Consider the following 27,781-nt stretch of genomic DNA (forward strand, 5'->3'; position numbering starts at 1 on the left):
GGAAGATGAATTCATTGATGGAATGCCAAGGTAAAATCGTGAAAGCAAAGTGGGTCTGAAGTCTACGCAACTTGTGTTGACCCATAGGAGCTCCACCATTTCATGCACACTTCTCTTCGGCTAACCAAGGCGCGGAAGGAAGTACTCTAGACCACGATTTGGAACTTTTAACTGTAAACACGCTGAATCAAAAAATAAAAAAAACTGTAAACACGGGTGAAGTACCTTGAATTGGAGAGATGGAAAAGTTGGGGGAACTCTTTTCATCTTTTCTTCGTGAAATTCGTCTGGGAGTTCCCTCTTACTAATCTTGATGTAGATATCACCGCGGCTAGGGTACTGATGGAGTGGCAGCGACGATGACTTAAAAGATTATATTTTTATTTTATTTTGAAAGAGGTAAGATGGAGAATCAGATATAGGTATTGGATTTCCGACCAAAATCGGGAATTATATTTGGGGTCGGTTTTGGGGATTAATGTTAGGACTACGAGCATATTTTCTGGGCCAAGCCCAATAAACCCAGTAGGCCCAAGTAACTACTTAATTGACCAACCCAATTATGAAACTAGTAAACTTGAAAGCCCAACGCGTATCCACTTACAGATGGCAAAGCCGGCTTCATGCATGCAGAAACAGAGAAGCAGGTAACTAACTGGTTCTGGGAGGAGAATGATCTGAGAACCCAAAAACCAAATTCTGAAAGCCATTGGAAGCACAAACGTTGAGGTACCAAATACCAACCGATCCTCTAGCATTAATTTTCTTGATCTTTCTTTAGCTGTTAAACAATTTCATGGTTTTTTTTGTTGAGAATTGTATTTTTGAGTATAGTATAATTGCTTATTGAGCCATAAATTAATCAGACAAATCAATCGATTGTGATTTAAGGGGATATTGCAAATTTCTTTTGTGCCTCTAGTCAGTGTACATATGGCACATCCACAACCCCAAGAACAAGAGGTCAAGAGTCCTAAAATCTCCGCCTACGACGCCTACTTCGAAACAGTCCAGTCCAGGAAGAAATTACCAGGTCCCCTACAAGAGAATTTGACATTTGCATTTTCAAAAGTTCCGGTTTCAGCTTTCCAAGGAGTTCCTGGAGGCAAAGGTAAATAACAATAATACCAATAATTAGCTGCTTCAAATTAAACATTGCCCTCTAAAAGTCTCTAAAATTTTCATGATTTGCAGTGATTGAGATTGGTGCAGATACATGTATTGCTGATGCAGTGAAGGTTCTGTCCCAACACCACATTTTGTCAGCTCCTGTGAGGAACCCAGAAGCGGAGGCAAATGCAGATTGGAGTGACAAGTACCTTGGGATCGTAGATTACTCAGCCATTCTTCTTTGGGTGCTGGAGACTTGTGAACTTTCTCCATCAGTTTGTTCAGCAACTGCTGCTGGAATTGGTGGTGCAGGAGCTATGGGCGCCATTGGAGCTGTTGCATTGGGTGTCACTGGTCCTGCTGCAGTTGCAGGCCTCACTGCTGCTGCAGTTTGTTCTGCTGTGGCTGGTACTGCCCTCGGCAAAATAGGTGAAAACATTGCTACATTTTGAAAACAGTAGAAGATTAAAAAAAAAGGATGTTCGTGCACCTCCTCTAAGTGCTACATATAAAGTGAAGACTAAGTGTCACTAGAAAAAATGGTTACTCGTTTATAATTTTACGCAATCGAATAGTTAATCTTTTCTCTCCTCACGGAGAGAATGCATTATAAATTGGATCCACAACAAGCAGTTTGTGGATTCTATTTCTGTTTTGGCTCATCAAAGATAACCAAAAAAGTCATTGGGGAAAACCATATTTTCTAACAGGTGCGGCTGCAGAGAAAGGGGAGGGCAAAGATTCTCCCACAGGTGCCGATAATTTGACCGAAGATTTCGACAGCATTATACTACAAGATGAACACTTCAAGTCAACCACAGTAAGTTTATCTCTAACAAGAAGAATCACTTGAATGAACCATACATGAAATTTACTTGAATGTTTCAGGTGAGGTCAATACTTAAATTGTTCCGATGGGCGCCATTCCTTCCAGTTGGGACAGACAGTTCTATGTTGAGTGTCATGCTGCTACTCTCAAAATACAGAATGAGAAATGTACCTGTAATAGAACCAGGCCAACCCAACATCAAGAACTTCATTACTCAATCAGCAGTTGTTCATGGTCTTGAGGGGTGCAAAGGAATGGAATGGTTTGACTGCATTGCTGCAAAGCCCATCTCTGATTTGGGGCTTCCTTTTATGGTCTCTAATGAGGTAAGGTTGCCTAGGCAGGCCTCTGGTTACTTACTTTGGAATTTGGAGTTTGAATGTTAATAATGTTCCTCTGTTCTCTTGGGCAGGTTATTAGTGCAAATATCAATGATCCAATACTAGAAGCTTTCATGAAAATGAGAGAGAACGAAGTTGGTGGTCTTCCAGTTGTGGAGGGGACAAAGAAGAAGATAGTTGGTAATGTCAGCATAAGCGATATCAGATACTCTTTGCTCAAACCAGAGCTCTTCTCCAATTTCAGGTATTAAAAGGCAAGCTTTGGACCATTTTCACCTACCCTTTTCACAAGTTACATTCTTCTTTTTATTTTATTTTTATACAACCGATATTGGGGGATGGAGGAAAACGAACCTAGGACCTCAGATGCAGGTTTCACAAGTTACATTATTCACAATGAATTTGAAGCACTAATCTGCATAAACTGATTTCTGTCAAAGAAATAACAAAGCAATCCCTATCTCTCTTTCAGGAATCTGAGTGTTAAGGACTTCATGAGCGCCATATCAAAAAACCAGGGGAAAGCGATGTCACCAATTACATGCAATCACCAGTCAAGTCTTGGTTATGTGATTGAAACCCTAGCTTCCAAGTCTGTGCATAGGATCTATGTGGTGGATGGGGAGGAAAGCCAAGTTGTTGGTGTCATTACACTCAGAGATGTGATTTCTTGCTTCATTTCTGAGCCCCCCAACCACTTTGATGCCTACCTGGGCTTTGCCGTGAAGCAGATAATGAAGCATTGAGACATCAGTTTTTTAAAAACTCATATGCAGATGCAGATATAGTTTTTTTTTTTTTTTTTAAAAAAAAAAGGTTACAATTGACTATTGAGTAGCAAAATTTACTCTTCTCAAACTAAAGCCTGGGAGGTTGGCAGCTCTCTTGATAATTTTTATATTGTAAAAACTAATACAGGTTGCTTGTAGAATTTTATAGAATGATAGAACTGAGCTTAATTTGAAACCATTTCAAGTAAGATATTCCAACATTAATAAAACATGTCAAAAATTAAACACCAACTTCTCACTAAATACGACGTAATGCGTGTAACCTGTTTATTAAGTAAGTTAATTTAGGCCATATTGTTCTTAATCCGGTAATCCACAGATTATACGAATTTTGTAATTGTAACGACGGAATCCGATCCCTAAATAAATAGAAAAGACAAAGTTTTCACAAAAAACAGAGCAAATGTAGGGAGCTTAGTGCAGATAGATAGTAGCTTCTTGTGTATCTGCATAAGCGATTCACGATTCCTGGGCCAGGCCAGGCCCAACTTAACGATTTAGTAACCAACTCAGTCCCATGACAAGTGGTGAGTTGAAGACCCGACACGTGTTGGGTTCCTCCACATGGCAAAGGCAGGCTTCATGCATTCAGCAGCAGAAGCCAAGGTAACTGTTTCGGAGAAGAGAAGCATCAAAGTTTCCACAGAACAGAAACCAATACCAGTTTCTGAATCCATTGGAAGAAGCACGACATATTTGGTGGAGGTATCCAATATAAACCAATCCTTGAGAGTTTTATTTTGTTTCGTTTCTGTCTTCTCTGCTAACTACAATAAATTTGGATTATTTTATTTATATATGCAACTCAAAGGATGCAAGTGAACTCTGCAATGGTTTCTTGATCAAAATTTTATTTATTTAGTTGTTTATTAAGATCTCTTATGTTTTTGTTTTTGTTTTGTTTTTTTAAACTGAAAGATCTCTTATGTTAATCAGCATAATCTGAGGCCGAATTAACCATAAATGATCAAAATTTAGAAGCTGAAAAACCATTTGGTTGGAACCCTGAAATTTGTTTTCTTGAGCATATTGATCTCACCCCAGAAGGGCGAGCCATAAATCGTACAAATCAAACGAATTATGGTTTTTGAAAGGGAATTAGCATTCTACGTACATTGATTCTTCGACTTCATATGAATGAAGCCATTGAATAGTTTCCAATTTCTGCCTCTAGCGCATATATGGCACAACCACAAGCACAAGAAGAGATCAAGGAAAGATGTAAGATTTCAAGCTACGATGCCTACTTCGAGACCATCCAGTCCAGGAAAAAACTGCCTCGTTCCCTGCAAGAGGTTTTAACATCTGCATTTGCAAAAATTCCTGTTTCATCTTTCCCGGGAGTACCTGGAGGCAAAGGTAACAATTCATCACTGTCTCTCATTTATGTGGACAACATAGGAATTGAATGAGATAACTAAAACAGTGCCCTATTACATTATTATCTGTAGTAATTGAGATTGGAGCAGATGCATCTGTCAGTGATGCCGTTAAGATTCTTTCCGAACACAACATTTTGTCAGCTCCTGTGACAAACCCAGAAGCAGAAATAAGTTCAGATTGGAGGGAGAGGTACCTAGGACTCATAGATTACTCTGCCATTATTCTTTGGGTGTTGGAGAGTGCAGAACTAGCTGCAGTTGCTCTGTCAGCGACTTCGGCAACAGCTGCTGGAGTTGGTGCAGGGGCAGTGGGCGCTGTGGGGGCACTAGCATTGGGTGTGACTGGTCCTGCTGCAGTCGCAGGTTTAACTGCTGCTGCAGTTGGGGCTGCTGTTGCTGGTGGTGCAGCTGCGGACAAAGGAATGGGCAAAGATGCTCCCACGGCTGCTGATGAATTGGGCAAAGACTTTTACAAAGTTATACTGCAAGATGAACCATTCAAGTCAACCACAGTAAGCTTATCTCTACCATGAAGATTCTATGTAGAGTATTGGTTGCCTTTTGAACACAGAGAGCTATATCTGTCAATTCTGAATCACTTGGTTCCACCTCTTCAAAAAATAAATTGATGAGCATATTGCTGCATCTATATTGCAGAGTACCCTGTTTGTGATTTGGAAGCAACTGCATTAATAGGGACTGTTGCTCTTGTACTCATTTAAGTTATCTGACCGAATGACCATATGCGATATGTACTTGTGTGTTTCAGGTAAGGTCAATACTAAAATCCTTCCGCTGGGCACCTTTCATTCCAGTAGCAACAGATAGTTCTATGTTGAGCGTTATGCTACTACTTTCAAAATATAGGCTGAGGAACGTACCTGTAATAGAACCAGGCCAACCCAATATTACGAACTACATTACTCAATCGGGACTTGTTCAGGGTCTTGAGAGATGCAAAGGAAGGGACTGGTTTGACTGCATTGCTGCGAAGCCTATCTCTGATTTCGGACTTCCTTTTATGTCATCTGATGAGGTAAGGTTGCCTGGTCACCAAAACATTCATCTCGCTGGCTAGGGAATTTGGAGTCTGAATATTATTGTTCCTTTGCTTTCTTCGCAAGGTTATTAGCATTGGGAGCAATGATCTAATACTGGAAGCTTTCAAGAAGATGAGACATAACCAAATAGGTGGTCTTCCAGTAGTAGAGGGGCCAAAGAGAAAGATCGTTGGTAATGTCAGCATGAGAGATATCAGATACTTGCTGCTCAAACCCGATCTCTTCTCCAATTTCAGGTATTCAAAGACAAACTTTGAACCATTTAGCCCGCCCATCCTTTGCAGAAATTACATTGTGCACTTGGTCCACACTATGGACTGTAGAGTGCTTTAATCCTCTCAACTTCACGGACCAAACATTCACCATTGGATGCTCTGCCATTTATTTTGATAGTGAGAAAGGATCTAAAATACCTACGAATGAAATTGAACTCATGTAGTTGTGAATTTGAACTAATCTGCTTACACTGATTTCTATTATAAATAAAACCATGGCTTTGATTCCTCAACAGAGGCAATCACCTGCTCCTTTTCTATATAGACATCTTGCAAGTCAGTCTTGATGGACTAATTAATCCGTGTGCCTCTTTCTTTCAGGAAGCTCACTGTTAGGGACTTCGTGAGCACCATCACAACAACCCACGAAATTGGAAAAGTCATCCAACCAATTACATGCAAGCTGGAGTCGACACTTGGTAATGTGATTCACAGTCTTGCTTCCAAGTCCGTTCATAGGATCCATGTGGTTGCTGGGGAGGAAGGGGAAGTTGTTGGTGTCATTACACTCAGAGATGTGATCTCTTGCTTTATTTTTGAACCACCAAACCACTTTGATGACTACATGGGGTCTGCAGTGAAGGAGATGTTGAACCAGTGAGCCTTCTGTTTGTGGAAAACTTATATGGAGATGCAGAGACAGTATCAAAATTTTCGTTTGGGACCATAAAACAGTTGACATTGAGTTGCAGTTGTTTTGTTTCGTGTATCTACTTTTGATGCATTCTTAATAAACTAAAGCCAGGGAGCTTTCTCAGTGTTTTATCATTCATCAATCCTCTAATATTTTCTGCATCCTCCCACCTGCCAAGTGCAGCATATATCTTCGACAGAATCACGAAAGGTGTTGGGTTCTCTGGTTCTAATTCTGAAAGTTTTATAGCCATTTCTTTCCCCAGTTGTGAATCTAAATGAGATTCACAAGCACCTAGCAAAGATGCAAAAACTGCTCCAGAAGGCTCTGACAATTCTTGTATCAACTCTCGGGCTTCATCCAACCTGCCAGTTCGACCCAAAAGATCAATCATGCAACCAAAATGAGCTGGATTTGGTTTTAGACCAAAATCTCTGTTCATCATCCTAAAAACTTGCCATCCTTTGTCCACTAAACCAGTGTGACTGCACATAGATAGAAGACTGGTGAAAGTTGCTGCATTAGGTTGTACTTTTGCTTCCAACATCTGGTCAAAGATCCCAAATGCAGATTCATTATCTCCATTCCTTCCATACCCAGATATGATTGCGTTCCAAAATGCAGGATCATTAGGTTTTATCTGAAACCAATCAAAAATTCTCCTTGCCCAAGAAGACTGCCCACATTTCATGTACATGTCAATAAGAGCAGTGGAAATGAACAGATCATTGCTAATAGAGGTTCTAATTGCAAGCCCATGGACCTCTTTTCCACATTGCAGAGCAGATAAATCTGCACACGCTGGTAGAAGACTTGTGATAGATTTTAAACTTGGGACGACACCAGCTGATTGCATTCTCCTAAAATACACAAAAGCTTCAATCGCCTTCCCTAGTTGTGAAAACCCACTGATCATGGAATTCCAAGTAACCGAATCCGGTTTAAATCCTTCAGATTCCAACTGTTCAAATAGCTCAACAGCATTCTCATTCTGCGCATTCAACATCATTCCAGAAATCATGGCGTTCCATGTAAATAAATTCCTGTTTTCATTTAGTTCTTTGAAAGTACCATATGCCAGCTGCCAACAACCACACTTAGAATACATGTCCACAAGTGCTGTTCCAAGCATAGTATCAAGCTCCACTTCAATTTTCATCATCAACCCGTGAACCTGCTTGCCAAATCGGAGATACAAAAGACTAGCACAGGCAGAAAGAACAGACAGCAACGTAACTGAATTGGGATTTTCACCTGTACATGCTCTCATTTTCTTAAAAATATCCAACACCACATGAGGAACCCCATTCTGCAAAAGCCCTGAAATAAAAGCATTATAGCTCACTATATTCTTGATGGGCATTTCTTCAAACACCTTTGCAGCCGAAAACAACCCTCCGCAGTTCGAATACATAGTCAGAACCGAGGTTGCAACATAAACATCACTCTCAACACCCAGCTTTACCGCCAAGCAGTGCATTTCCATGCCATGCTCTACATTTCCACATGCAGATAACATACTAGCTATAGTAACTGAATTGGGCCTGAACCCTCCAGGCCCTACGTTCGTAAATAACCGCAAAGCCTCTCTACAGTACCCATTTTGCAGAAACCCTGTAATCACCGCATTCAACGAAGCGAAGTTCCGTTCAGGCATTTCTTCGAACACCTTCACTGCGTCGTCGATAAGATGAAGCTTCATGTACGCACCGGTGAGAGCCGTGGCTGAATAAACATCAGCCGAAAACCCGGTTTTCATAAGATGGGTATGCAGAATTTGGGCCTGTAGGGCCGATTGAAGCTTGCCACAGGCTTTTAGAAGAGGAGGGAATGTGAATTTGTGAGGACGCAAAGAAGCAGAGTGGAGCTGAGCGTATAAGCAGAGGGCATCTCTGTATAACCCATCCGCGACAAGTCGAGCTAGTTCGCGCTTCATGGGTTGGTTGGTTTTCAAAAATGGCTCGCATCACCAAATGCAAATTCGGTTAACTTCTCTGCTGCCATTTCTTCCTCTCTCTTTTTTCTTTTCTTTTTCTTTTCTTTTTCGTTTAGAAATTGGATTTGGAATGGGTTGGGCTATGATCAAGTAAACATACAAATGGGCTTTTGAGTTTGGCCCAATCCCCAGCAAGATTTGTTGGCTCAGCCGACAAGCATAGTATAGCATGTGGTGTGGGGATATAGAGAATCAAAGATTGATATCTACTTTCCGGATACTTTTGTCAATTGGGCATATTCAGTTTATAAAAATGTTAAAACAGCCATGATGATAATTGAACGGTTGTATATTCGAACTTTTTTTTTTTTTTTTTATTTATCAAAGTGAGATAACTTCATTGAAACAACAATGTATTCGAACTTCAATGCAAGAGGTTATATTCATTATTTTGATTAATTGGCCTAATTCATATATGCTAATTAATTGTTTTGATCTATTCTAACATAGCATATTATAAAATGAAAAAAAATCCTTAGAAAGCTTATTTGGAGAGAAAAATCCAAATAGCCACTTATCATTTTCTAAAAACCAATTAAAAAATGACAAGTGATTAGTTCTGAATTTTTCTCTATAAATAAGTTCTACATGGATCTTTATATAATATATTATATTAAAATGAGCTTATTTCATAAACGTGTCATGTTTACGTATTTAATATGAGCCCAAAAAAAAAAAAATTGTATATTCTGCAATGTAGATGTTAGTGCAAGAATCTTTTCTTTGTAAAAAGCCATCCACTATTTTCTTATCGTTTTATGACAGAAGCATTTCCCTCTGCTGTCTCCCTTGAAATCGATCACAACTTGGCGAGGAATCAACATCAAGCAGATTCGCTAATTTATTCGTTACATATCATATCACATACCATAGTACCAGTCTAGTAATAATTATAAGTGTTGACCAAGTAGTTAAGTTGCTTTTAATTAAGTTCCAACTATCAATTATTTTTTGGGTTTAAAAAATAATATTTACGCAAGTTAACCAATGATTGAATTTGGATTTGTGATTACCACATTTGACTTTTATAAAGTGACTTGTTGGTCCTATTTGATGGAAATTACGAAATAATCTGTGCATGTATATAATCTATTTTGGATTTCTGATTACCACATTTGACTTCTTTTAGAAATTATCATTATTACGGTGGGTGCATCATTTTAGTCCAATTTTTCATACATTTATTTATTTTGCCAATTCACTTTCGGCAACAATTTTCCAAATGTAGTCAATTTCTCAATGATAACGACTTGGAAAATTACTTTTACGGAAAATCGAAGTTCATATTCTTTGAGACTTTGATCATGATTGAATCATATATGATTCTGTAGCTTCTCACAGTGATAATGAAACAATGTTAATGTTAAGAGTATCATGACATGTATCATAGATGTAAGTTTTGCATTAATAGTTTAAATATACTCACATTCTAATATAGTATATGACATTCAATTTATAAATTAGGGCTCAATTGATCGCATCGGAGTATGGTAAATTTTTCTCTTTTTTTTTCTTCAATAAAAGAAATACAATATAGTGCATGAAAAATGTAGTAACACATCATTTTATACAATACAAAATTTCACCTTGATTTATTTTACTAATTGAGCTTAGGTTGATTTGAGCCAGAGTTGATCTTTCAAGCAGCCAAAGTTCCAACAACAAATGCAAAAATAGAAGCAAAATGAATATTTCTTACTAATTTGATAAATTAGTATGAGAATGTGAATTGCATAAATTTTTATTTAATTGCGTGATGAGATTTATAGTATGTAGTATAATAAAAGGTAAAGTACCGGTTTATTTTCTAAACAATCAAGAATGTTTGAAGTTACCTTCCGATTATTATTTTAGTCAATTTAGGACTTAAACTATTTAAAGTTAGTCAGTTTAGGACTTTAGAAATTCGTCCAATTTGCCTCCAATTATAAAGTCAAATATGTCATTTTTTATTACGATGCAGAAAGAAGCGTTAAAGATAGGGGTTATTCTCCCGCTCAGAGAAGGGGTAGCTAAGACAAGTGAACATCGGAGATGGCAAATATGGGTGTTCAGTGGAGGGGGAGCGTTAAAGGGTATAGCGAAATAAACACAGAGAATGAGAGAGGGTATGTTATTAGGGCAGAACTGAGGTGGGAAGATAGACGGAGAGTGTAATTAATTAGATGAAATAAGCTAAAATTAGCGTAATAGTTCACGGGGCAAGACGAGACTTTATTTTATAGTAAATAATGTATGACACGCATAATACAAGCCGAATACTAGACATGAAATTGATATGGTGATGATGTGTGGCATCCTCATTGGCATGCTGGCAAAGAGCAGAAGACAGGCCAGTACAGTAGGAGAGATAAAGAAAGAGCGCTGACTGGAGAGACTTCCAATAGCAATATTTTTTTTTTCCCTGTGCCTAAATATAAATCAAATCATTCCAACTTAAATAACTTTTAACCTAAAAATAATCTCTCCATCTCTCTCTCTCTACCCCTCTCCTTTTCTCTCCTTCTTTCTTGATCTCCCGTCACCCTGAAAATCCATCTCTGACACCGTTTCTCTATCTTTATATATCTATCTGTTTGTTTCGCGGCAATTCCTGAGCTGCCAAGTTTTCCCTTTTGATTCCCGCGATTCTGGACATCTGTCTCTGAGAACCAAATTCTCTCGCCGTCAGCCAACAGGTGTTTTTCATTTTTAGCTTAATTTTTCCCTCTATTATATTACGCATATTTTAATTGAATTGTGCTCCGATTTGTGGTCTGTATGGAAACTGATTTCGAAGAAGATCTAGTTTCTTAATTGCAATACAAGAAAATGAACCCTAACTTTTGTTTTGTTTTGTTTTTTCAAATTGTACATCATATTAGCTTCTTCCGATTTGCATATTAGGATTGGATCTCGGGTTTTGATATGAACTTGTGTTTTTTTCGTTTTTCTTTTTTTGTAGCTTGAACTTGTAGCAACCAGTTTGACTATAGTTTTGGGGTCTAATACTGTAACTTTTGGATCCAGTTACTCTTGAATTCAGTCTACCATAGAATATGTGTTTTTAAGGAGTTAATTGAATGGTTTAGTTAGGCTCAGTGCATGTGTTCAAGGTATCTTGGAAATGGCACGATTTGGGCTTTGAGGTCCATAAGTGCAGTTATTTTTGCTCTAATATCGGTTTAGATTGTAGAGGTTACACGAGCTTTTCAGAATCAAGTCTGTGAATCTTTGTTCATTTATAGGTTTAATCTTTAGTTAACTTTTGGTGAATCTCAATTATGTTGCTTGGATGCCTATACATGCTGCTTTGTTGGTAGTGGTACTTCCTGGACCTCTGTGTTGATGAAAGTTATCAATTTCATTTTTCTTTAAACGGTGCCTGCATGTTTTCGTTTGTTCACAAATGTATTTGACTATCACTAGGTTTTATTTTTTGGTTGGCCTAATATATAGGCGGTGAGGATGTCGACTCCTGCAAGGAAGAGACTGATGAGGGATTTCAAGAGGTTGCAACAGGATCCCCCTGCCGGTATAAGTGGTGCTCCTCAAGACAATAATATTATGCTTTGGAATGCTGTTATATTTGGGTATGTCTCGGAAGGAGATTATACTTTGTTGCCTATCTCAGTTTTTCTTCATTTTGATGGTTTTTTCTTGAAATCCCGTACAATTTTATTTATGTACTTCATTGTTTGAATTGCAGGCCTGATGACACCCCATGGGATGGAGGTAAAAACTAAGAACCTCATATCATATTGCAATTGAATTTTTCTTCTTTCACATCTAATTTTAAGCTATATCTTGTATGATATTTTTGTGTTTTCCAGGTACGTTTAAGTTGACACTTCAATTCACAGAGGATTATCCAAATAAGCCACCAACAGTGCGTTTTGTTTCTCGGATGTTTCATCCAAATAGTAAGTTTGAAACAGAAACTGCACACACACATGTATGCACATATTACGTTTGTACATGTATTGGTACATATGTGTGCACATACGAACAGAAACATGTGTATGTTCATTGAGTATTGAATCATTTTACATCCATTTACTTAGCCAAACTAGCTTCTAATGGGTGAAAAAGGAGCTGAGCAAGGGATATATTTGGTATTTGTTTTTAAGCTCCCAAGCATTTGTTAATTGAGTATTGAATCACAAATCATCTTCACTTTCACAACTTGTTGCTGGCCTTTATAGCTTGTTGCTTTGGCTGTGTCATTTAATGTTTATATTTGTTAATATATTTTAAGAAATTAACTGGAATGCAATTACTTGGAAATATTTCAGATGTTTCAAGTTTTAAGTTCTGCCTTTTTTGTGTGTGTCCCTTTTCAGTTTATGCGGATGGAAGCATTTGCTTGGACATCCTACAGAATCAGTGGAGTCCTATCTATGATGTAGCAGCTATACTTACCTCCATCCAGGTATTTGGTTATATTCTATTCGTTGCTTGGTGATTTCGAGTGCTTTAATTAATCATGACTCTTGTTAAGTGTGTCATGGGATAAGCTTGTAATTGGTTAAGACACCATGCACTGGCGGATCCAGTAATTTTCCTTCTTAGGGGCAAGAATTTGTAAAATTTGGCTTAGCATGAAGTGGCTAATGGAGCCTATCAATAACCTGTAAACTCTTACCTAATGCCGCTCAAGTCTTAGCCATTCCTTTGCCCCCTTGTACTGCCTTAGCTTCTTTGAGGCATTTTATCAAACAGTTTGCCCCCATTTGACAAAAAATATTATGAGAATTTGACACTTTCATAGGTGTACAACAAGGCTGAGTGGGGGCTAGTGCCTTCACTGGCTCCTTACTAGATCCACCACTGACACCATGTATGAAATCATATTTCACTATCTTTGAGTCACACAATTGTGGTCTTTGAAATTCTGACTGTCCCATCTTGTCATTCCAATATATAAGTAAACTCTGTAGCTTCTATTTGAGCACTACTGGAGCAAGGCATCATTGATTGTACTAATTTCTATTCCTCCTCAGAAAATATTCCGTGTTATCTGTTTTCTATCAACCATCTTACCAATGCATTCAACTGCACCTTCAGGCCTAATTATGTCTATTACTTCTTTTCACAAAGTTTGCATACATATCCCTATCTGCTGCATCTCTCATTCCAAAGAGAGAATCCTAAAAACTTGTAGATAATAAAAAATTTCTTATTTCGCCTCTCTTTGACTCATGGTTGAGGCCTGGCCAAAAAATTACTCTTGGTTACCACTTCATGTTGCATAGACTTAGTAACCATCTAACCACACTTCCATTTTCCATTGTATGGCATATGTATATGCATGGATATTGTTTTAACACAAAACTTTTTAGCTACTCTCTCTCTCTCTCTCTCTCTCACACACACACACGCAAACATTTGTGCATGCATGCTTGTGGATAAATGACATTTGATCAATTTTAAATAAATCAAATATAAGATTATGGAGGAAGTTCACTTTTTTAAGTGTCCGTTGTTTGAGATGTTAAGTCATAATATTTTCTTATTGCAGTCATTGCTCTGTGACCCAAACCCAAACTCTCCAGCAAATTCAGAAGCTGCACGGATGTTTAGCGAGAACAAGCGTGAATACAATAGGAGAGTCCGTGAGATTGTTGAGCAGAGTTGGACTGCTGATTAGCGTACTCCTGATGGAGATCTTTGGAAAATCAGTTGAACACCCTGTTTAAATTACTTTGAAACTTGAAAACCATTGTGATGTGAAGAACTTGACTTCTGGTCTTGTGAAATGTTTGCTCGGGCTTTAATTCAGTGGCACTAGGCCTCGTATATCTATATGTTGGACCACTTGCCTTGGAGTTTTCTTCTACCTGATGCATTTAATTTTGCTTTAAGCTATTCGAGCCTGTGGTTGGAGAAATTCTTGTATGCAACTGTTGTGTACAATTACCCTCTCACAATATCTGGATACGTTACCATCATGCGGGGGGTGGTCTCAATTGTATGCAAGATTTTTTCATGCGGCTGAGCAAAAACATGATTATTACTCGCTCTGGAAACTTGAACCAAAATATTAATCATGTATTTGAGTTTTAAAGTTGACGGCAAAGATGCATATGGCATGTTTGATTTGTCACCGTTTGAACATGAAAAGAACTCTAGCTGGATTGTAATAATTTTGTGTTGATGAAAGAGTTAGTAAGAATTCATTGGACCAAAGAATGGTGAAAACTTGAGACGTGCTAAAAACTGTTTAAGGTAAAACAGTAAACACGAGCTGTATTTGCATTTTATTCATATAGACACTGTGCCTAACAAGGAAGAGAGTTGAATTACATGCACTTAAAATGAAAGCGTGTTGTGTTGCTACTACATCTGAGCGCTGAGGTTGCCGCTGCTGGTCCATCCCTCTTGAACTTGAATTGAATACTGCAAGTTCCAGAGAACGTTATCTATGGAAGGACGCTTGCTTGGATCTCTGCTCAGACAATTGATGGTGATTTCGACGGCGGTCTTCAATGACTGATACGCGAAACTTCCCTGCATCGACGGATCTATGACTCCTCTTAGTTTTGATGGTCCTTCTATTAAGCCTTTTTCTAACTGTTCATTGAAAGATGCAAAGAATGCCATTGAATTAGGTGTTGCAAGAACCCAAAAGAGCAAAAACAATAAAATGGGGTTTTTTTGTTTTTAGTTTTTATATATGGTTTACCTGAATCTTTAGCTCATCCAATTCACTAGCTGATTTGATCAATCTACCAGTAAGAACTTGAACTAGAATAATCCCCAGCTGATAAATATCTTCCTTCTCAGCTTCGGCACTGCGTATTTACGGCTCGTTAAGATAAATTTGGATGCTGCAGTAGAAAAGGAGAGGAACAAGAAGAGAAAAGTAATACCTGTTTAGATGAGGTTTACTGCTGCTAATACCCTGTCCATTAAGAGGGCTCTCTGAACCAATCTGGAAATTAGAAAATGCAATCGTTAGCGGCTACAAAAGTTTCCTTTCAAATTTGACAAGCATATATATACTGTAACATATTCTCACCTGAAATGGCAATGGAAGATTATAGTTACTGATTTTAGCAGAAACACTCTCATCCAACAATATGTTCTCTATCTTCAAATTATTTCCAAAGATGCCAGGTGCAACCCCTGTGTGCAAGAACTGGACCCCCCTTGCAATGCCAATGGAAACAGCCATTCTCTGTGGCCATTTCAGCCACTCCTTCTTTCTCCAATCTGCCAAACCAAAGTGTATTAGAATTGCTTTTAGTATTTTAATTAACTCTTTTCTTGATGATCTGATAATTGCTTTTAGTTTGAGCTTTACCAGTGAGATGGTCCACCAAAGAACCATTTGCGATGTTCTCAAGAACAATAAATACAGTGCTAGCTGCAGTTGGATGGTCCTGATAAGTGACAGTGCAGTGTCCAAGAAGGCTGACCAAATGCCTATGCCTCAGCTTTGACAAGGCTTCCATGCTCTGGTTCAAGTTTTGGGGCAACTGCTTCTGCTTTAATTTCACACATTTCACTTGTACCAGTAAACCATCTCTGAGCCAGCCTTTGTAGACCTGTAATGTAAATATTGCACATAAATAATGCCATCAAGTTGATGAACAATAATGTTGGCTCCATCAAATAATGCATCCAAAGCCAACAAACAGCACAAATTCAATGTTAAAACCTGTCCCTGAGATCCTTCTCCCATCAAATTCGCGGCATCGAAATTGTCTGTTGCATCATCAATTTCTTCCAATGTAAAGACACGATATGGTGGGAGCCCAAGTGTTGGTAACCTCATCATCTGGGGCACACGCCCTGGAAAATCCAAATCAATATTAATCAGCTTCAATGCTTCATGAACTAAAAACCATAAAGCATGCATCTTTGTTTTGTGTTTTTTTTTTTTTCAGTCATTAAAGTCAGAGACTTTCAAAGGAATTAAGGAAACAAAGAGGGCCTTACTTGCATCGATGTTCGGCTTTGGGGTGCTTCGAACAGAAATTTTCTCAACCATGGATCTGTCAAATTTATCTTCTCTGTTCCTCTTCCCTGCCCTTTTGATAATGACCAAAATCAGCAACCCAATGACTGCAGCAGCACACACAACACCACCAATGACACCAAGTAAAAGGCCTAGCTTTATTTTTGACTCCTGCTCTTGAGTTTTAGCTGGAGGCTTAACAGCCAGTGCTTCCTTGTGGCAAAATGAATATGGATGCTGATACTTTGACTTCCCACCAGACAAACAGTTCCATGAATCAAGAACAGTTCTGTTCAAAGACTTTGATCCAATGCAAGATGGTAGTTTCCCTATCAAAAGGTTTTGAGAAATATCAACAACTTGGAGCTTCCCATTGCAGGTTGCGTTGTTTGAGAGAGCACCACTTAGTTGGTTTTGAGCCAGAATGAGGTACTGAATTGAAGGCAGAGAGAACACGAAAGCAGGGATTGGCCCCACAAATTTGTTGGAAGAGATGTCTAATTTCTGAAGCAGACCAAAGTTCCTCAATGTTGGAGGAATCTCAGATCTCATGGAATTGTTTCTTAGAATGATACTTACAAGACTATTTCCCAATGAAGGAAATCCAGGTCCTAGGTGGTTGTTACCCAAATTGAGTTCTTCAAGAGCAGCTAAGCTTTTAAGATCTGGCACACTCCCATTGAACAAATTGTCAGCCAAAACTATGCTTCTAAGATTCTTCATTGAACTGAGGGATGTAGGAATCTCCCCATAAATGAAATTTGAGCTAATGTTGAGCTCCTCAAGTGACCAGAACCTGTTGATCTTGGCTGGCAATGGACCCCACAAACCCAGTGACACCAAGGAAAGCACTTTCAAGTTGGAAAGCTTTGTGAGAAGTGTGAAGAAAGAATCAATGGAAAAGCTTTTGGACAGGGTCTGCTGAGAAATCACAAAATTCCCTGAAACTGGTTTTGGGCTGTGAGAAGGGGAGCTTTTGTTTCCAATGACAGTTAATTCTGTTACACGATTATTTGTACAGACAACCTTGAGAGAAGGTGTGGGAGGGAGGTAACAGAAGTTGGTCCAATTTGTCCATCCTTGAAGAGCTCCAGGGTATTCAAGAAGCTTCTGAACTTGGAAAAGAATTCGGCTCTCACTTGGAGTTAACTGAGCAATCGAAATTGGAGTGAAAATGGCTAGAATGAGAAACAACAAACAGAAAGAAACCAAGAAATTCTTCATTATTCAGAAAGCTAAATGCACATGAAAGAAAGGTTGGAGTCATACAAATGAGATTAAGAAATTCAAAAACAGAGAACGCAGAACTGCAACCACAATTCTATCTATATAAAGTTGATAGAAAAAGCAGAATTTAAGTTCTGGGTTTTGTTTAGAACAGCAAAAGCTTTAAGAAATGAATAGAATAAGAAGGTAGCAGGTATGGAGGATCAAGATCTTGGGTTGGTGTACAAAGATAACAAGAAAAGATTTTACCGAGAAAGCAAGAGAGAAAAATTCTTGTGGGTGATGAAAGCAAAAGCACTCAAATTTCAACAAAAGGAAGAGAACCAATTATTGTGCAGAGAATGAAGGATCTGAAAAGACTGAAATTTCAGAATTTTAAGTGAAGCAAGCTGAAGCAGGAGACAGTGCAAGTGAGAGTCAGTCAAGTTCAAAGTAGAAAGGGACAATGCAAGCCAGCCAACCCAAACCAGCCCATCCTGATCCTGCGCTACGCAAACCATTATTTTAAGCTGCAAACTAGTTTATCTTTCTCAAAGTTTCAAACTTTCTACTGCCCCTTGTTTTGTTTGGCCTCAAGTCAACTTGGGCTCTGATTCATTTGCGAGAGCCTCGATGTTGACCACGTTTATTATGGTAAACTTGCGAGTAGTATCTCAAAACTTACGCTCCATAGGCACGTGCGGTTCGTGATGGCCAGCCTCCTTGTATTTATTTGAGCTCATGATGAAATCACGAGATATTCTTGTTCACGTAAAATTGTTCATCATCATCATCGAAGTTACGAGGTAAAATAGTCCATTGTTACGTTAAATTCAAATTCTTTTGGTCGAATCTTGTAGCGTGAACACATGCCGAGCATTAAAGTGGTTGTTTTGTGATGAAACCTACATTAAGTCGGCAAGAGTCTAATCTCTTTACCGCTATTTAGTATGTGAGGTCCCCTATGCCTTCGGGTTATAGTAGTAAGGGGCATCCCATCCCACCACCGACTATGAGTGATCCTTTTCAAGTGAGAGAGTTCAACTTTTGTTATTTTCTGAATGAAGAAGACAAAAGACCGCCCTCAAGTAATTTTTTGTAGCGGCAATTAATTGACAAATTGTTTCAAATAACTGCTAAAAAATATCTGTTGATTAATGTACAGTTGAATACCTCTGCGTCAATGTCAATCGAAAATATGAGTCATCCAGATAAAAAGTGGAGTGACAAATATGTATATGTCGTTTTGTGTTGATGAAGTTGTGTCGGTCTACGAATAAGATTAAAGGAAAAAAGAAAAAAAGAAAAAAAGAAAAAGAAAAAGGGGAGAGAATTGGATACTTTGATTAAGACATATAATAGGTGTTAGCTCAACCTAATCCTTTTTTTTTGGGTTTATAAAATTAGATTAACTCACTGGGATGCGGGTGGTGCTCCTTCCAGCCAGCCTGACACTTGTTTTTATCTATCTGTGTGTTACGTGTTTTGTTCTTTCTCATGGAAACAAGCTTTGTTTGCAATTTGCAAAACGACGACTTGTTAGCATCTTCAAATATGTACATACAAGAAAAAGAAAAAGAAAAAGAAAGCCTTGAATTCAATGAAGCATCAATGAATATTTATGTGTTAATGTTTTATACAACTTGGTGTTACAATATTTTCATATTTCTTTTTCTTTTTTTGGTGAAAGATTCCATTAAAGTAAAAGATTCTGGATTGTTGTGGTTCAAGGTTTAGTGTGCATGCGTTGCCAAACAAAGAAAGTTGCATGAGGAATTAAAAATACTTATCCTCCGTGAACCCAAATATGCAATTATTGGAATTAGCTTCAACTTATGCTCGTTTTCCAACTTATTGTCCACTTAAATGCAACAACTATTCCTTCAATCATTCATATATGAGAGAGACCTTTGTCTTCAATTTCTTGTAGTGATGTGATTATCAAATAATGTGGGAGAAAATAAATTTGGATTTAGGAGCAACCCGATTCATTACAAGATTGGATTTAGGTGTAACCAAATGCAAGTTCGGATGTTCGTTAACTCAATGCAGGTTTGAATGTGCATTAACTCAATGCGGATTTGGATGTTCGTTAACTCAATGCGGGTTTGAATGTGCATTAACTCAATGCGGGTTCAGATGTGTAATAACCCAATGCGAGTTTTGATGTGCACCACCCAACATGGGTTTTGATGTGCGTCACTCAACGTGGGTTCACGTGTGCACTACCCCATATGGGCTCATACACGAACAACCCAACTTGGATTCATAGGTATATTCAAACATTCATACCTCCATATCCGCATGAATTGCGGGACAAGACAAATATGGTTAAGGGTTGATTCTGCACGACTCTCAATGATCTGAAAATGGCGAAAGTGGGCATATGACGTGCAAAGTGGAGCTTGCATCGCAAGGCTGTCACCAAGTATAAATGTGAAGTTTCAGAGCCAAATGAAGGTATGCGATTTCAAGTTAAGTAGTGCACTCAAATACATAAAAATTGACTTGAGTGTCGAAGTACCTTTTGTAGGTACCCCACCCTCTCTCATTTGATTTCGAAGGAGCGTCGCTTGGAGATTTACTTATCTTGAGTGCGGAGTAAAACCGAAAACTCGTGGAAGATATTCTTATTATAAGAATTTTTGCTCCAACAAATAATATTATGTTTCTATTAATAGGAAGAAAAAATCGAACACTAAATGCATAATGAATATTCCTTTACTATTTGAATTACAAAAGCGACCAAATAATATTCTTAACTAATTGCAAAACTAATCACATCACGAGTCATTGTATAATGAGGGCCTTATAAGGCTCTTAGATGAGGTCCTAACCAATTTGATCCAATGGTTAAGAGATAGGAACTCAGATAAAGCCCTTACGATAGAATTCTACATCACAGTAAAGTAAACCTACCTAAAATTGGAGTCATTTTATAGTGAGAGCCTTATATATGGCTCCTAGGTGAGGTCCTATCTCTTAAATGTTGGATCAAGCTAACTAATTTAATCTAATAACTAATCAATTTGATCTAATGATTAAGAAATAGGGCCTTATGTAAGAACCATATATAAGGCACTCACTATAGAATTCTTGCCTAGAATTGGGCTCTGGTATTGGGCTAGTGGTTTGTTTGGTTTTGGGTCAACTCAAATTTGGCCTCCCTACGAAGAAATAAAGTGAACCCACCTAAACGTCGTCGTTGTGTTCCCTCTAGTTTCGTGGATATCTTTCCATTTCCGCGTCAGATTTGCAAACTGTCCAATTTAGCAAAAATTTCAGGTGATTTCAACAGCGAAAGCAGAGCTCAGCTCACAGTCGTTAGTAGAGCAGAGCAGAGAGCCAAATGACTCTGTGACTGAAGCACAATACTCATAGACCCTCTTCTTCTTCTTCTTCTTCTTCGTCTCCTTCTTCGTTTCCTGGTACTTCTTATTTTCGTTTCTCATTTTTCTTTGTTCGGTAGTGGTGGGAGGCTTTAGGGTTTCCAAGTACTGCATTTTTGGGGAATGCTTAGATCGAATGGATTTGGTATTTCATTTGCTTTAAATTTTCTTTTCCCTCTTCATATTTGTTTTTCAAATCATACCATCTTTTCCGTTTATTGCATTTTGTGTTTTCTTCCAGTATTTTTATGTTTAACGTTATTTCAGTATATTTGTATATGTTTTTGTTCAAAACTTGTTTTTTCTATTTCAAGTTGAGGGTTTATATTTTAGCTAGAAAAGCTTTCAATTTTGCGCCCTTGTGGTATATTCATTATTCATATTTATTGTAAAATTTCAGTTTAGCTTAACTAGTTGAAGATACCATGTTGTTTAGGACCCAAATTTTTGTTCCTAAATGGATGTTGCGTTTTAGCTTTTTATTCATCTTAAGAAGATCAATTGATCATTAGCTACTATCATGGCTCAACTTGTGTATATACATGCAGGTTTCTACGAATTAAGTTTTGCCGGCTGTCTTTGACTTTTCGCAATGGGAAAAACACCCGGAAAATGGATCAAGAATTTGCTTCTTGGGAAGAAATCATCCAAGTATAGTTTGTCCAAAGGAAGAGAGGTATTGCTAAGCTGCACATTGCTTTGCAAATCAATTAGTATTCTGATTAAACAGCACTAAGTTGAAAAGGATACAAAGTTGTAATTTCATGTCGAGTAAACCTAGGAAAAAAGGAAAGCCTGTCAATTGAAATTGTTCTATATGAGCCTGATGAGAGCAGAGCAGACCCGAAATTTATGTCATTGTGGTCTATACCATGGCTGGTTGTTAAAGTAATTTATTGATTGCGCTTGTTTTTTTCCCTCAATAATTTGGTGAATGGATAACAAACTCTTGAGAGTGACCGTTTGAGTTAGTATGTTATGTCTATTTTCTTTGGCAAGTGAATTGTCATGTTATATCTTGATATTAAGCAAAAACATAAAGAATGTTGACCCTGGAAGTTCAAATTTCATATTACACTATAGTTTTAAATTTCAACTCTTAAATAATTATGTAGTTTGTTATTTGTATAGTTGTTGCTGGTCTTTAAGTTCTAATTTGCAAATCTGATTATTGTGCACAGAAATCCACAAATAAAGGGAAGGAAATTGTCTCTTCAAAGTTATCTGTGTCCGAGTTAACTGTGAGTGCTCCCCTAATATCACCACCATTAGTTTCACCACCAGTGGTTGGGACTGGTGCTAGCAATGCAGTAGACTCAGAGATCGGTGTAGCTGCCAAATTGCCAAATGATGGGATTATTCTTTCGTCTGTGAAGCAAGATGGCCAAACACAAGCTATCTTTAGTTCGACTTCTCAGGAAGATCATGAAATAATCAAGCAAGAGCAAGCCGCCACAAAGGCACAAAGTGCTTATAGGGGTTATGTGGTACTTTCCTCCCATAGATGTTCTGCTTTTGCTTGACAATTATTATCATTATTATTATTTTTTTCACATTTTCTGTTGTACTTCTGTGAGATGATTTAAGTAACTGATGAATTTATTTTTGGCAACCTTCCAACCACTAATGCTTTCTATTATCTTTGAAGGCTCGCCGTGCATATCGAACCCTTAAGGGCATCATAAGGCTGCAAGCACTTATTCGTGGTCACTTGGTTAGAAGACAAGCTGTATCCACATTATTCTGTGTCCAGGGGATTGTCAAGTTGCAGGCTCTGATTCGTGGTCAACTTGCTAGACATTCTGATATTGGGGTTGAAATGAATAAAACTCATCTGGTAATTTCTGGTTACTTTTCAATTGGCTCATGCATTGACTGGAGCTTAGTGATTCATGCTTTTTGACCAGAGCAAAAGCCTGCCCTTGTGTTCTTTTATTCATAGTTTTTTGTTGAAATGAATATGCCAATATGATTTTTGTAATGTGTGAATCAGGGTGATTTATCTGAAGTAAGTGCATCTTCCCATGTGGAGAGGCTGTCAAAAATTTCTTTCGTTCAAAAGGTGAGATTACATTAGTATTGCCCAAGATACGGTTATTTTGCTTATTTGATATTCATTTCTTTGGTTCTTCATTACGGGAAATATACTGAAATTAACTTTGTTTTATAGAGTAACACAATCTATGACACAGGGATTTTCCTTCTCACTATTGTCAGCACTGTGCTCTTGTTTCACTCTATTTGGGAATAGTCTGGTATCATATATGCTTGTATTACTTTTAATGATGTTCTGCCAATTTAGATTATCATGTAGGGAAATAACAATTGTGTCCTCAGCCTAATAAAGAGATTCATGTAACTTATGGCTCCAAACACCAGTTCCAAAACTAAGTAATGCCACTTCCATTTAGGCTTTGATCTTAAAATTAGGAGCATGATGCACAAGCTATGCCTGCACCTGTTTGTCACTTTTACTGCTGGTCTGTATTGGCCATTTGATTGCCAGAAAAAAAGAAAATGGGCATTTGATTTTAAATTTTCGCTTTCAGCTTCTGGTTTCCTTGCCTACTACTAGTCCTCTACGTCTCCAATATGGTCCAGAGGAACCTAATTCGACCTGGGTGTGGCTTGAGCGCTGGACCAGGTCATGCTTTTGGGAACCTGTTTTACAACCAAAGAAAAATCTCGATTCAAGGTCTCGTAGGAAGCATGAGAAGGGTCAAACAATAGAAACTGAAAAAGCCAGGCCAAAAAGAAGTGTCAGGAGGTTGTCCAATACAAATGTTGAAAATGGGTCAAATCGTGTCACTCCAGATTCTGAAAAGACTAAACGTAATTTGAGGAAATTCTCTAGGCATCCAGCAAGCTCAGTTCCGGAACATCAACAAAATGAAGTTGAGAAGGTTAAGAGTAATGTAAGAAAATCTTCTGATCCCAAGAAGGGGGTTTCTGATCCGTCAGTAGTTGGTGATGAGAGATCAAAGCACAGTACGCTGAAGAGTTTGGCTTCTGCTGCTCCTGATGATTCAGAGCAGGGTACTAGTGAGTTTTCCGAGAAAATGAAACATATGGTGGTTGCAGTGTCAAAACACTCCGATCTAGAAGGAAGTGTGGATCTGCCGTCAGCAGAAGAACCAATGGAAAAGTTAGATGACCATCCTTCTGTTGACGTGCTGCCCATGGAGAACAATGTCAGAAATGAAGACCATCCTTCTGCTGAGATGCAACCCATGGAGAACAATGTCAGAAATGAAGACCATCCTTCTGCTGAGATGCAACCCACAGAGAACAATGTCAGAAATGAAGACCATCCCTCTGCTGAGATGCAACTCATGGAGAAAAATGTCAGAAATGAAGAAGTTCAAGCAATAAATGAGGTGCCAAACTCTAGGGACCACATTATTAGCAATGAGGATAAGAAAACAAGCCAAAGAAGGGCTTCTTTCCCTGTGAAGTTTGATCATCAGGAGAATGGTGTTCATAACACACCAAGAGTCCCAAGTTATATGGCACCAACTGCATCAGCAAAAGCTAGGTTGAGAGGACAGGGCTCCCCCAGGTTTGACCGAGATATGGTTGAGAAGAATGTTATAACCAGGCGGCATTCTCTGTCTGCTTCCACCAACACCAAGTTAAGTTCCCTTTCTCCACGAGCACAGGTACTGGTTCAAGCAGCTGGCAAAGGAGTGATCAGAAGTGACAGATCTTTATCGTCTTCGAGGGATGGTTTAGGTAAGTTGTGAACTCGAGGAGTTGCACCATGTGCTTTTCAGTTCCATGTCTTGTTGACACTTCTTTTTCGTCTTAATTTCCATTCCCCCATGCCCCCAACAAATTTCAAAGCTCTCTTGCACATGTGTTTGCCCTTCTATACATGACACCTATCTGTTAAAGCATTTATTTGCTCATGCTAGTGTAAGTTGGGGTATTTTCAGGATGCACATTGACCCTTTGGTCTCAGGGTCAGAGAAGACTGTTGAATTTAAGCAGGACATATCAATTTTTGTATAGTTTATATAATAAAATCGTGTACTAAATTTTTGCTTGCTTATGGATCACTTGTCTTGGTCATCTGCTGTATAAAGTTTCTTATCTTGTTTTTATTAGGGAAAAAAATATCACTCTAATAAATTGCTTGGTGTCATTGGACCATTTGAAATTTATGGTATGCATTCTAATTGTCCTTTTATTGTGGGTAATGCCAATTTCAGATAAAGTAATCCAACCTGAGTGGAGGAGGTGAATTCGGACGAGGTATTGCTCCATGGAAATATTTCAAGAGAAAAATATCAACTCATTTCCAGTTTCTGGGTTTATTGATGTTGTCACCAAGGTATAGTTGAGACCAAGATTGATTTGTTGTGTAATCAGTGTTTTTAAGTGCCTAGTTTGTTCTCTTACATAGCATTAGGGGTTGATTTGATAGGTCTTGGTGTTTGGATAATTTGTGTTAGCCTTGATCCTTTGTGATTTTCCGTGTCATCAAATTATGTACAAATGTGAGAGCTTGAAGCCTTTAAGTTTCTGGTTTTCTTTTGCATGTTAAACACTCGGGGTTTTCTATTGGAAATTGATATTTTGATGCCAGAGGCATGTGTTTATGATCTCAATATACTATCAACTGCAATGCTCATAGATTACTGTTATAAGGCCACAGTGACATTATTTACCAGAAAGTACATTGCTTATGCAATGATTTTCTTATTCTTAATATCTTTTTCTTAGAGGTTGAAGTGCAATATTTTACACCTCAAATAGTCTAACCTCAATCTGAAGCCACATCTCTAAGATGTCTTCACAAAGAGGTTTCCCTCATATAACGCAGAAAGCATAGAGTGAAGTCCCAGCTGTCCAAGTAGGGTGAAACTTGGCTAGGCCAACTGAATACCCACTTCCGATGTAAATACACCCGTAGCTTGCTGAAATACCCCCGTATACTGTGGCACCAGTATTATACGACCACAAAATTCTTCCAGTGCATTCATAGCATAAATGGGACCATTCGAAGCTACAGACCCAGCAAAAACAACGACATTAGCAACTGTGACAGGTGCTTGTGCAGTGTCATTGCTAGGGTTTGCAGTTGTCCACAAAATCTCCCCTGAATCTGCATCAAGAGCCACCCATGCGCCAGCTGTTGTTGTCTGGCTTGAAGGTGCAAGAGTGAAGTTTTGTCGGTCGCCATTGGCAATGTTTGTATACACTCTTCTCCCATCTGTGGCTGCACCCCATATGCCTCCTCCTTCGCTGGCACCCGGACCCGCCAACTACAAAGTCCAGCAAATTTATTAGCCTCCGAGTATTCCACACTGATTTTATCTTAAGCAAGTAATTTAAACACAAAACCCAACTCCTTTAGCAACTCATTTTACCTTAAACCAGACTATCGTTCCATTGTCACGGTCTAGTGCCCACGCAAACCCGCTTTTCTGCACGGCCACTACGACATCACGCCTTGTTCGGTTAGGGTGTATGGTGAGCAGCATGGGTGCCTCTCCGAAGTCGGCATCCACATTAGGTCCCGGTGGGCAGTCAGGGTTGTTTGGTACCAAACAAGCAAAATAGAAAACATCATATCCGCCAAGTTGCCTGGACCATACAATCCTCCCAGAATCCAAATCCAACGCCAGAATTGAATTGAAGTTGATATCTGGACCAATGCACTGATCAAGATGGGTAGGTTTTCCTCTCTGGTTATTCTGCCTCTCTTGACATTTGGTCACCTCAGGTGGAGCTGTGTAGAGGTTCCCAGTAGCCACATATACATGTCTCCTGGATATATCAATGGCGGGGCTGCTTCCCCACACTGCAGCTCCTGAGTAACCTCCCAATCTACCACTGTTGTCCGGTAGCATATAAGTCCGCAATAAGATTACCCCGGTTCTAAGGTCGAGCTTCGCAACGCTACCCCGGAAATTGCAACATTGTGCCCCGCTGGTAACCCTTCTTGCAAAGACGACACCCCAACATAAAATGCACTGCAAAATTGAAAAATACCTTGACAAGCCTAAAAAACGCAGAACAATATGTGAAAGTTGAAATATTTGAGTGCTTGACTAGTGTACTACTAACCCTAAGTGTACGGTTCCGGACATGGTGATAAGAACTCTTGGACGTGGGTCAAGTTGAGTTGACCACACAAGCCTCCCATTTGATCGATCAACAGCAATCACAACAGCAGGTCCATAAATTCCCACGATCAAGAGGTTACCGGCTATCGTTGGGGTTGATCTTGAAACGGTGACGTTCACAACAACTCCTGTTCCATTGAGTCCAGTTACGGCACCAAGGTTCTGCTGTCATATTAAACGACCAGTGAACGCATTCACAGCATACAAATATCCATTCCATGAAGGAAAATAGACCCTTCCGTCAGCTACGGCCGGCGTCGCAGATATGTCTTTACCGGCGAAAAATGACCATTTTAACCTCATGTTTAACACTGTACTTGGCTTGATTAGCACTTCCCCAACAGCTTTCCTTCTGTTGGTAATGTCACTCCCGTGATTTGTCCACTGAAAACATATATCAAAATTAGAGCAAAACAATACATCACATTGCAAAAATTAAGCTTAATTAATTAATTAATTGGTACTTACAATGGCGTATGTGGCATCAAGAAGTGTAAGCAAACATAACACCATGACGACTATTTTAATGGTATGATGGCATTTCATCATATTTTTTATACAAGCCAAGGCTGGTGAAATGGTTCTCTTCTCTCTGGCTATGGATGATATAAGTTTACGTGCTTGCTACTTTGGGAACCATGAAATCATTGGGTACCGGCTCTACTTAAACCCAACTTTTTCCTAAGTATGCCAA

The 27,781-nt window shown here is 38.7% G+C and overlaps 6 protein-coding genes and 1 pseudogene across 8 annotated transcripts; 4 read left to right on the plus strand and 3 right to left on the minus strand.

Annotated features, from left to right (window-relative positions):
• The first annotated feature begins 644 nt into the window (after positions 1-644).
• Positions 645-3,152, plus strand: LOC110751437 (SNF1-related protein kinase regulatory subunit gamma-1-like). Its single transcript, XM_088247458.1, has 7 exons — positions 645-729; positions 923-1,111; positions 1,195-1,539; positions 1,821-1,930; positions 1,999-2,265; positions 2,352-2,524; positions 2,753-3,152. Exons 2-7 carry the CDS (start codon positions 934-936, stop codon positions 3,024-3,026), a joined length of 1,347 nt encoding a protein of 448 aa, XP_088103584.1. The 5' UTR covers positions 645-729; positions 923-933; the 3' UTR covers positions 3,027-3,152.
• Positions 3,153-4,252: 1,100 nt separating this feature from the next.
• On the plus strand, positions 4,253-6,561 carry LOC110751381 (SNF1-related protein kinase regulatory subunit gamma-1-like). The gene is made up of 5 exons (XM_021951839.2): positions 4,253-4,430; positions 4,523-4,965; positions 5,223-5,489; positions 5,578-5,750; positions 6,111-6,561. The coding sequence occupies exons 1-5, from the start codon at positions 4,253-4,255 to the stop codon at positions 6,388-6,390; spliced, it is 1,341 nt and encodes a 446-aa protein (XP_021807531.2). The 3' UTR covers positions 6,391-6,561.
• Positions 6,500-8,620, minus strand: LOC110751380 (Pentatricopeptide repeat (PPR) superfamily protein). The gene has a single exon (XM_021951837.2). It carries the CDS (start codon positions 8,357-8,359, stop codon positions 6,500-6,502), a length of 1,860 nt encoding a protein of 619 aa, XP_021807529.1. The 5' UTR covers positions 8,360-8,620.
• Positions 8,621-10,856: 2,236 nt separating this feature from the next.
• LOC110751382 (ubiquitin-conjugating enzyme E2 2) lies at positions 10,857-14,262 on the plus strand. Of its 2 annotated transcripts, none has more exons than XM_021951841.2 (6): positions 10,857-11,097; positions 11,828-11,991; positions 12,108-12,133; positions 12,232-12,321; positions 12,742-12,830; positions 13,920-14,262. In XM_021951841.2, the coding sequence occupies exons 2-6, from the start codon at positions 11,867-11,869 to the stop codon at positions 14,046-14,048; spliced, it is 459 nt and encodes a 152-aa protein (XP_021807533.1). In that variant the 5' UTR covers positions 10,857-11,097; positions 11,828-11,866; the 3' UTR covers positions 14,049-14,262. The 2 variants fall into 2 exon arrangements, with proteins under 2 accessions (XP_021807533.1, XP_021807532.1); XM_021951840.2 differs by having other exon boundaries at positions 10,858-11,097; positions 11,858-11,991.
• Positions 14,263-14,620: 358 nt separating this feature from the next.
• On the minus strand, positions 14,621-18,152 carry LOC110751379 (Leucine-rich repeat protein kinase family protein). The gene is made up of 7 exons (XM_021951836.2): positions 16,343-18,152; positions 16,062-16,195; positions 15,705-15,948; positions 15,420-15,613; positions 15,271-15,332; positions 15,084-15,192; positions 14,621-14,971 (listed from the first exon to the last, which is right to left on the minus strand). Exons 1-7 carry the CDS (start codon positions 17,583-17,585, stop codon positions 14,738-14,740), a joined length of 2,220 nt encoding a protein of 739 aa, XP_021807528.1. The 5' UTR covers positions 17,586-18,152; the 3' UTR covers positions 14,621-14,737.
• A 2,663-nt stretch (positions 18,153-20,815) lies between these two features.
• Positions 20,816-25,543, plus strand: LOC110751385 (protein IQ-DOMAIN 29). The gene is made up of 7 exons (XM_021951843.1): positions 20,816-20,995; positions 21,505-21,632; positions 22,138-22,443; positions 22,605-22,793; positions 22,950-23,018; positions 23,506-24,688; positions 25,168-25,543. Exons 2-7 carry the CDS (start codon positions 21,549-21,551, stop codon positions 25,197-25,199), a joined length of 1,863 nt encoding a protein of 620 aa, XP_021807535.1. The 5' UTR covers positions 20,816-20,995; positions 21,505-21,548; the 3' UTR covers positions 25,200-25,543.
• Positions 25,472-27,600, minus strand: LOC110751422 (uncharacterized; annotated as a pseudogene). Its single transcript, XR_015833706.1, has 4 exons — positions 27,556-27,600; positions 27,029-27,471; positions 26,329-26,934; positions 25,472-26,223 (listed from the first exon to the last, which is right to left on the minus strand). The product of XR_015833706.1 is annotated as an uncharacterized LOC110751422 (transcript).
• Positions 27,601-27,781: the final 181 nt, after the last annotated feature.

This window comes from Prunus avium, chromosome 1 (assembly GCF_965620075.1).
Source record: "Prunus avium chromosome 1, drPruAviu1.hap1.1, whole genome shotgun sequence".
NCBI lineage: Eukaryota > Viridiplantae > Streptophyta > Magnoliopsida > Rosales > Rosaceae > Prunus > Prunus avium.

Excerpts from the sequence above, each read along its gene's own strand:
- LOC110751437 (XM_088247458.1), top strand. The coding sequence starts at position 934 with ATGGCACATCCACAACCCCAAGAACAAGAGGTCAAGAGTCCTAAAATC. Across the intron at positions 1,931-1,998 it reads AACACTTCAAGTCAACCACA|GTGAGGTCAATACTTAAATT; the intron begins GTAAGTTTATCT and ends TGAATGTTTCAG. Across the intron at positions 2,266-2,351 it reads CTTTTATGGTCTCTAATGAG|GTTATTAGTGCAAATATCAA; the intron begins GTAAGGTTGCCT and ends TCTCTTGGGCAG.
- LOC110751385 (XM_021951843.1), top strand. The coding sequence starts at position 21,549 with ATGGGAAAAACACCCGGAAAATGGATCAAGAATTTGCTTCTTGGGAAG. Across the intron at positions 22,444-22,604 it reads GTGCTTATAGGGGTTATGTG|GCTCGCCGTGCATATCGAAC; the intron begins GTACTTTCCTCC and ends TTATCTTTGAAG. Across the intron at positions 22,794-22,949 it reads AAATGAATAAAACTCATCTG|GGTGATTTATCTGAAGTAAG; the intron begins GTAATTTCTGGT and ends TGTGTGAATCAG.
- LOC110751379 (XM_021951836.2), bottom strand. The coding sequence starts at position 17,585 with ATGAAGAATTTCTTGGTTTCTTTCTGTTTGTTGTTTCTCATTCTAGCC. Across the intron at positions 15,949-16,061 it reads GAGAAGGATCTCAGGGACAG|GTCTACAAAGGCTGGCTCAG; the intron begins GTTTTAACATTG and ends TTTACATTACAG. Across the intron at positions 14,972-15,083 it reads TGGATGAGCTAAAGATTCAG|TTAGAAAAAGGCTTAATAGA; the intron begins GTAAACCATATA and ends TTCAATGAACAG.
- LOC110751382 (XM_021951841.2), top strand. The coding sequence starts at position 11,867 with ATGTCGACTCCTGCAAGGAAGAGACTGATGAGGGATTTCAAGAGGTTG. Across the intron at positions 11,992-12,107 it reads TGGAATGCTGTTATATTTGG|GCCTGATGACACCCCATGGG; the intron begins GTATGTCTCGGA and ends TTTGAATTGCAG. Across the intron at positions 12,831-13,919 it reads CTATACTTACCTCCATCCAG|TCATTGCTCTGTGACCCAAA; the intron begins GTATTTGGTTAT and ends TTCTTATTGCAG.
- LOC110751380 (XM_021951837.2), bottom strand. The coding sequence starts at position 8,359 with ATGAAGCGCGAACTAGCTCGACTTGTCGCGGATGGGTTATACAGAGAT.
- LOC110751381 (XM_021951839.2), top strand. The coding sequence starts at position 4,253 with ATGGCACAACCACAAGCACAAGAAGAGATCAAGGAAAGATGTAAGATT. Across the intron at positions 4,431-4,522 it reads GGGAGTACCTGGAGGCAAAG|TAATTGAGATTGGAGCAGAT; the intron begins GTAACAATTCAT and ends TATTATCTGTAG. Across the intron at positions 4,966-5,222 it reads AACCATTCAAGTCAACCACA|GTAAGGTCAATACTAAAATC; the intron begins GTAAGCTTATCT and ends TGTGTGTTTCAG.